The sequence below is a fragment of the Puntigrus tetrazona genome, chromosome 21 (assembly GCF_018831695.1).
Source record: "Puntigrus tetrazona isolate hp1 chromosome 21, ASM1883169v1, whole genome shotgun sequence".
NCBI lineage: Eukaryota > Metazoa > Chordata > Actinopteri > Cypriniformes > Cyprinidae > Puntigrus > Puntigrus tetrazona.
The window spans coordinates 13412422-13420947 of record NC_056719.1 but is presented as its reverse complement, the minus strand read 5'-3'; the positions used below and the strand labels follow the sequence as shown (position 1 = coordinate 13420947).

Sequence of the window (8526 nt, the reverse complement as noted above, 5' to 3'; positions counted from 1 at the left end):
TCAGCACTAATCAGATTTCCTGAAACCATGACTGCTCTCTTACTGTTCAAATAATGTCATTTGAATGTGACATCAGATCAGAATGGAGAATGTCCAATCAAAGGCCTTCATTGCAGTTTCTGCGGACAGTCCACAAATGGGAATACATAACTGCTGTTTGCACAAATGTCTTAAAACAAATATGAAAATGCAGGAAGGAAATATGCTTAGCTTGGTTTTGGGCGTATTCTAGCAAATAAAATGCATGCATGCCACTTTAGCAAAATATATGTTTTTTTTTTTTTGTTAATAAATCGACTGAGTGATTGATTTATTTATGTAATGACTTATTCAAAAAGACAGTCAACTGTTGCCACTTACTGGTTTATCAACGTAAATGCAGTAATGGTTGATGAAAAGACCAACCTTTAACATACTTTTTACAGTACAAATTTTTAATGCATTATGCTTGTCATTTCACAAATTAATAACTTGGGAGGAGAAGTAATCACATCTGTTTCTAATACTTTGGTGGTTTAATGATTTCAAATTATGATCAAAGATTGCATATAAGAAATAGAGATCTAGATTCAAATGACAGAATAAAGAAATTGAATGAGAGAAACGTTAAAATGATCCAGACATCCATCACTGAAAAAAAGGGATATTTCACCCAAAACCCTTATAGGCCACCCAAGATGGTAAAACAGTAAACCAGAGTTTTAGTTGAAACCATAAAATTAAAGTCGCTGTGAGAGTCAAAAAAGCATATACAGGCAAAACAAAATGAATACTCATGGCTGCTGATGAAATATTGAGGTCTTATTTTGTGATGCCTGATTTTAGTAGTACGAAGTTTTTAATTACTGTGCATTTTTTCAGTCTAAATTGTTTTATTTAATAGCATTGTTTTAAACAAATAAATTAATTGATTTCTTTTGGTGCCAAAAAAGGAAAAGTTTAAAAAGTCACCCTTTATTACATCAAATTCAATTAGCAGCAATGTCATTTTGCAGTATATTTGGAAATGATGATTAATAACACGTGTTTGGGTGAAAAAACTGCATTGGTGCTAAAATCACTAGAGTTGTTAAACCCACTGTAGCGGTTAAATCAGAGTCTTGTATTGTGTTAACGAAGTTGTATTGCTGAATGGCAAAAGCTCTTCTCACATGCCTCCTTTTGGATGCCTGCCGAGGCTCTGCCGGACAGATGTCTTCCCTAAGAACAATCCTCATCACCACTGAATATAATTGCTACCTTTGTAGGCAGTAGGAGACGCCAAGGACCAGATGAGTGAGAAGAATTAATTAATGGTAACCCATTTAGTGGGCAGCCAAGGGGAGGGGAAGCTCTGGGGCAAACAGAGATCCTGATTGGATGAGACTGCAGAGGAAGGTGAATGTGTGTGCGTATATTTGTGTGTGTTTGTGGTGGTGGGGGGCATTAAAGACTGGGTTGTAAGGAGGGTGAATGGCTAAGCTCAATAGCTTATTTCTATGTGTTTGTGTGTGTGTGTGTACATTTCGCAGCAATGAAAATGTATGTTTGTGGGTCGTGGGATTAGAAATGCTCCCATTGTTTTATAGCCAGATATAAAGAACCTTACTGGAAGTGAATGTATCGTGGATGAAATCTCTGCTCTAGTTGAATACATTACACACTGACCCATGCTGAGAATGGCAGATCCTGGCCTTGTGCCATGATACGGGATTGGGCAGAATCCATGGAGCTCTAGGACACTGCTGTTAAGAGGATGTTAAGTACAGGGTACTATAGGATAAGGTGTGCATTTGTTTACTATTTAAGGATGGCGATGTTTCCACCGAAGGATATCTTTCACGTTTGACTTTGTCCTACAGCTTTTGGCCAGAGGAACAAGTGTCGGATCTGACATATATTTATGTGGTCCACTTGGTATAGTTGAACACATTCAGTCATAATTAACTAGCCTGATATTTCTACTAAGACATCTGTAAACATTTGGGAACAAAACAGTGGCCCACCATGTTTTGAAGAATGTTCTATACATCCCCAATATAGATAATCTTCTTCTGTTCCAATGGATATCCAATGTCACGTATGATGATATTAATCACAAAATCATCTAAGAGACATATCGCAGTGAACTCTAAGATAAGGGGGACATATTATTTTGACATATTATATAAAATATTTGACTGTACAGCTCTGTGATTTGTTTGCTTTGCTCTAATGCTGTCACTTTTTTGAAACTAAAATCTATTTGACTCATTACATAAAGATGCTTATAATTATACCGATTTAACAGTATATATATATATATATATATATATATATATATATATATATATATATATATATATATATATATATATTTAACAGTATATATATATATATATATATATATATATATATATATATATATATATATATATATATATATATATATATATATATATATATATATATATATATGATTACATTTAGAACACTTGTTTTATATATCAATTATATCCACAAACTTTGGCTAAATTCGACCATACTGAGGCATTTAAGCTTTGATTGCATGCATTGAACAAACAAACAAAAATGGTTACTGTTTGGTTGCTGTTTTGAACGTTAGAACGCAGTGAACGCAGTGAACGCAGAGAACACTGGGGCGCTAGGACCGCGCAGCTCAGACAGCAGAGCGCCAGAGCAGCAGCAGCAGCGTCTCTTTGTTCGGCGTGCAACATCTCTCCTCCTCTTCTCGCGCTCCGCAGTGACTCTCGCGTTCCTCATCATCACTGCTACACTGGTCTGGATGATTGCAGTGGCAGCAACATGGCTGTGAATCTCAGCAAGAACAGACTGGCCCTCTTAACAGCCTACCAGGACGTTATCAGCGAGACGTCGGCAACCGACTGGTGAGAAAAATAAAACCAGACTTAAACAAACTGCTTTATTTTAGTATGATGTTACTGTTTTGCATATAGAAAGGATTTAAACTTGCATTATATCTGTATGCGGATGGGTGCACAGAATGGGATGCATACGTCTGGGATGAATGCTGAATCTCTTGTTCTGCCCATTCCTGTTTTTTTTTTCATAAAAAAAGAAAAGATAAATCGATTTATACGCTTTAATTAAATCCTGGATGGTTTGGGGGTAATCGCGTTTTAATAATTTTTTAACCGTAAAATTCAAAAAAATGTAATTGATTGGCATCTTTCTTTTGCGTATTTGCTGTACTCCTATCTACAGTAGGTTGCAGTTCATGCTTTGACCTCAAGAGAGTTGTGCAAGGGATTCTGTACTGTTTGCTCAGTTCAAGGGTGTCTACACTATAAACACTTGTGATTTGCCATTTGGAAAACTGTGACCAGATGATCATGTCAAACCCAAATATTTTCAGATTTCCATATTAAATATCTATCGATTGAAGTATATCAGGGCTCACGGAGCACCTTTCCATTTGCATGGCAGGACAGAGATGGGCGAGGCAAGAGCTGTCTGTCAATCTGTCAAACCTTTTATTATGCACTCTCATTTTTATCTTTTGTACTACATGGAAATGGTACCTCTGTTGAAAGAACTACTGTCTCAAAGTACCGCGTATATGTTTTTCGTTTGGCCCTCATGGCTTTGTACTCTGTACAGGATAGTGAGGTGTCTGATCCCTTTGTGTTAAAATGAAACTGTGGATTATTAGTAAAGCATTGTTGATTCAGCACCTTGGTCTAGAAGTTTGGTTTGGATTCTTTTCCAAAAATGTTAGCTTTTTTATAGATAGATAGATAGATAGATTCCAGGACCTTTGTACATTCATACCATTTTAGTGTAATTATTGAAAAAGCAGTCTGTCACAGTTTGGATCACAATCCAGTTTTGATGCTGTTCAGTGCTTTGACACATCTGTATTGTTAAAAGTGCTATATAAATAAAAGTTATTGATTGATTGGTATACAGCCTCGAGTAGTGAATCGTGGCGTAGGGCCTATGTATTGCAGTATATCTTAACATTAACCTGTAAAATTTTTTTATTTATAAATATCAGTGTTTATTGGTCATCTGCTGCCTCACCTCAGTATAAACATTTATCATCGAATTTAATTCATATTAGTTCACTGCAGATGACAATTATTCTCAAAATCTCTTTCTCTTAGTTAGCAAAAATACCCGATTTGAGAAATATCAGTTGTTGACATAAAATTTAATTTTTTTTTTTTTTCAGAAGGATTCAGATTCTTTCATTTTCACTGAGATGTTTGTTTTCTGCATCAACACTGTAATTTGCTTGATTATATGATTATTGCTTTGAATAAACTGATGTCCCAGACTTGCCCCTTTAAGCATGCTTGACGTGAGGGCAACGAAGACAAAGACTTTTAGCCTCTGTAAACAGCTGCCTTCCTCTATATTCACCCTTAAACTTTGGTCCAAACAATGCTCCTGTTTTACGTGCGTGAAACCACATGACCAGACACAAACAGAACTCTCTACTTTTTCCTGTAAGCAAAACTCATAATAGTCTTTATACCCACATAGTTGACCTTATCACCATGTGCGGCTGTCCTTGTTTGAGTTAACTCACATTCCTCTTCCTGGTATTCATCCATGTGGCGTTACAATGCAACCAGTGCTGCGCTGTTGAGCCTCTGTATCTGTAAAACCTTAACACAAGCCAAACTCTGTGTTTAAAGGATGAGGTCAAGCCCGCAGGGTCATCAACACTTTACTTACCACCATTCAGTGCTAACCATACCTCAGGGTAGGCTTCAAAGCTGAGTAGATAAAGCATCGGACATGGAAATCAAATTGTCTTCAGTGCACGCGTAAGGTTGGAGGACAAATTCCAGGATGTTCTATATAGGCCGAGGGCTGTCATTCTTTTTTTAAAGGATTTTGATGTGTGGACTGGAGAGCCGTAGGGTTTAGAAAAGACAGGCTTTTGAAGCTGGGCAAGGAAAGGTGACGCCAAACCAGTTGGGATAGAGTTGGATATCAGAGGACTCTCAAATATCAAACAAGAATTGTTGAAAAGAATGCTTAGGCTGCTGGTCTGAAGAAAGCATGTGGATATGTGATCCTCAGACCTGATGATGTCTTCAAAGATAATTATGTAGAATGTACAAGCTAGTGGAATATCTTCTGGTCACCAGTCACTTTATGTCAGCTCTTCAAATGCTTCTTAGGATTCTGGAAAACCGTTTCTCCCAACCTTTCTTACTTTTTTCTAGGTTTCTTTTCTTTTGTAAGTCTATGATTCTGAAAAGAATAAAATGTTTGGGTTTATTGATTTCAATCAGTAGTTTTTCTGCAGCACTGCAGTAGTGATGGACCTGCATGCAATGTTTCCTTTAAACTTAAGTGCTATTGGACATTTGTGGGGACCCAATCACACCACATGGCATCTCAGCACAGGATGTCTTGCGTAACACTGCAGTAGCAAAAGGCAGGAAGAACCCAAATTCTTACCGATCTATTAAATGCTGTTTGCAAGTTACTCAATTTTAAAAGTAACAAAGATCCATTGCTGTTATAGTAATTTCAAGTAATATACCTAAAGCACTTGCATATTAAAAGAGAGAACCCCACCTGAAATTTAATGCAGATGTTGACTTGTTGCTTGTTCCACAGAGGAAAGTAAATTATACAGGTTTAAAATGACATGAGGGTGAGTATGATGACAAAATTTCCATTTTTGGGTGAACTACCCCTATACAGTGCCCCATTATGGGTTATGAGATGTACCCAAACTCACAGATGGAATTCTGGTTGTTGCCTCTGTCGATAATTTTTTGCAATTATCATTGATTTAATTGCACATATACTATTTAAGCTAAACTGAGCTAGACAACAACATATTCAAATTCAATAATGAAATGCCTTTAATCTAAAATTGAGTGTTTAATCTTGTCACTATACATTACTGACACTCTGTTCTCCAATTTGATCTTGTTAAGTGCTTTGACACAATCAGTATTGTTAAAAGCACTATATAAATAAAGGTGACTTTATTGTTTTGACAATGAAAGGTTGATATTTTGGTTTTGGGAGTCTCGATCAACAAGCTGACATTGCATGTGCATTTATTTTTACCTTATAAGTTCAAGGACTACCAAAACGTTTTGTTCAACTATTCATTTTTCCAAACCCCTCTGGTGAGTGATCGATTTCGTTTGAAGCAGTGTTTGTGAGCTTTTAACGCTTCAAAAGCAGCACATAGTGGCAAAGAATGAATTTGCATTTTATTCAGACCAATGCGAAAAGACCAAGAAGTGGGCAGGCAATATGCTAATGTTTCATTTTTGACATCGACATGAAATGGCTACACGATTCGTTGATTCAGTCAACTCTTTATTTTGAGAGACAATAACTTTATACATGGTGCACTTTCAGATTTAAACTTTGCATGATGTTTTCATGTTACACACAGCATTAAAGGTCATTTTAAAATATCTACAAAATTTCCATTTGCAAGCGTCATCCTGGCTTGGCTTCCTCTCTGATGAACATTTAATTTTTTGTTCATTTTGTAGGAAATCTAATGTAAGCCTCTGTTTTTTGATGGGAACTGACATCTGACTTGTTTGCAGACTTTGGTGTCTCTGTAAGCTTTCTGAATCTCTGAGGTGACATGTGTGGTATTGCCATAGCTGATTTGAAAACCTCATTGCCTTCTATATGAGAAATTCAAGAGATCTAATCTTGTAGCTTTGCTTCCATGCTGTTTGATCTTCCATAAAGATGACTCCACAAATATGTTTTTTAGAAGCAGCATCTTTGTCTCACACTGGTACATTACCGCTTGTGTCTTTTTCCAAATGCAGCAGACAGCAATATTTGCAATTTCCAAACTGAAGCCATACTGCCTCTTCAGCTAGAAGAAATTTGCTCTTTCAGCTGAGCTTGAGTCTTTTTGGTTTTTGTTTAGGCTTTCTGAGCACAGCGAAAGCACATGAGAGCCCCAGAGACAACTCTTCTGTTTGCATTTAGCTGCCAAGAAATGTCGGGGAAACCACAAAGATGACTGGAAATTTAGAGTTTTACCAGACTCTATAAAATGTTACAATTTCCCTAAAAGTATGGTGTGAAGTCCAGACCTCAACCTCACCTGGAGGGAGTTTATCTCTCAAGAGTCCCACAGTCTGATGCTTGCATTCCTTCTGCATCAGGTCACTATCTTAATCATTAGTCATTTATCTTGCTGAACCAGTGCTGGAGAAGCTACATTACAGCTGTAGCTTGCCAAGATACAAGCTACTCAACATTTAAAGCACCATATTTACTGGAAAAACAAGTTGCACACAGAAGGAACTGCAGGGGTCATGAGATTAATAGAAAGCTATTAATTAGTTAAATCATAAACAATCAATCAAAATAAAATGGATCAATAAAATACCTATGATATATATTATTTGTTTATCAATGTCACAGAACTAAACTCAAGGGCCCTTCAAGTAAATATATAGTAAAAATATCCGTAGCCTAGCAACTGGTCTTTGTGTGGTCTTTTTGTTCACATCATTGAAAGACTTTCTGAGTGTATATAAGCAGTAGGATATTTTAAAAATGAACATTTAAAAGATGAAAAATAGGAATTACTGAGAATGAGTTAATTATGGATAGTTTTTTTTGGTATTGTGTAAATAATATGTAATCAATAAAAAGTAGCTATAGTCTTTATATAGATAGTTTTAAAATGTAATTTAATCTAATTACAAGTACATAATCTGATTATGTAATAAATGAGCGGTCGCACATGAATATAAGTTTCAGTGTGTCAAATTGCATTGTTAATATGTAGAAAGTTAGTAATGCTAAAATATGTTGTACACAGTTTCAAAGACATGTTTAAGCCTAGTCCTAGACTTAATGTAAATCTGAATCATTTCAACTGAAAGAAACTTGCACTAACTGATCTTAAAACATGCCATTGCCTTGTTTTGTCTTAAGATGCACACCAGTAATGCTTTTTTTTAAGACATGCGAATGTCTATGAAAACCTGGCGTTCTGCGCTCTGTTTGTGTGCGTTTTAAATGCATGATGTTCATAGGTCACAGAAATGTATTTAATAAAAAAAAAAACTGTTACACTTTATTTTGATAGTCCACTTTAGGCATTGTACTAAATATAAGTACTTTGCAATACCTTGTCAACTACATGACTGAAAGTAGACAACTACACTGTAAATAACCAGAATTTAACATGAACATTGAAGATGCTATTATTTGATCCCATATTCAATGCATTTATCTCATGTTTTGTATAACAGTACAAATGCAATCAAACTAAAAATTCCACTAATTATGCTAATTATGCACTAATTACACTAAGTGTAAAAATAATGACAACAGCAACATTTAAGTAAAACACTTTTTAAATCTACACATGTTAATTGAGGTCTAATTAAATATTGTTAATGCTCTTGTATTGGTCTGGTGGTAGCAAACCTTCTCAATACTCAGATGGACAGTAACTCCTTTTAAATACCTGTATTATAAACCGTAAGTATTGTTATTTGGTTAGCTACTGTAAACTGACTTTAGCTTCCTCAACCAGATTCTCATCAAACTATTGTT

At 35.7% G+C, this 8526-nt stretch overlaps 1 protein-coding gene across 1 annotated transcript in view; it reads left to right on the top strand.

The window, feature by feature from the left end:
- Positions 1–2664: 2664 nt before the first annotated feature.
- dbn1 (drebrin 1) overlaps positions 2665–8526 on the top strand; it is a 62104-nt gene continuing 56242 nt past the window's right edge. Inside the window, 1 exon segment of the mRNA XM_043220894.1 lies at positions 2665–2867. Within this exon segment, the coding sequence (XP_043076829.1) occupies positions 2785–2867 (83 nt within the window). The 5' untranslated portion in view covers positions 2665–2784.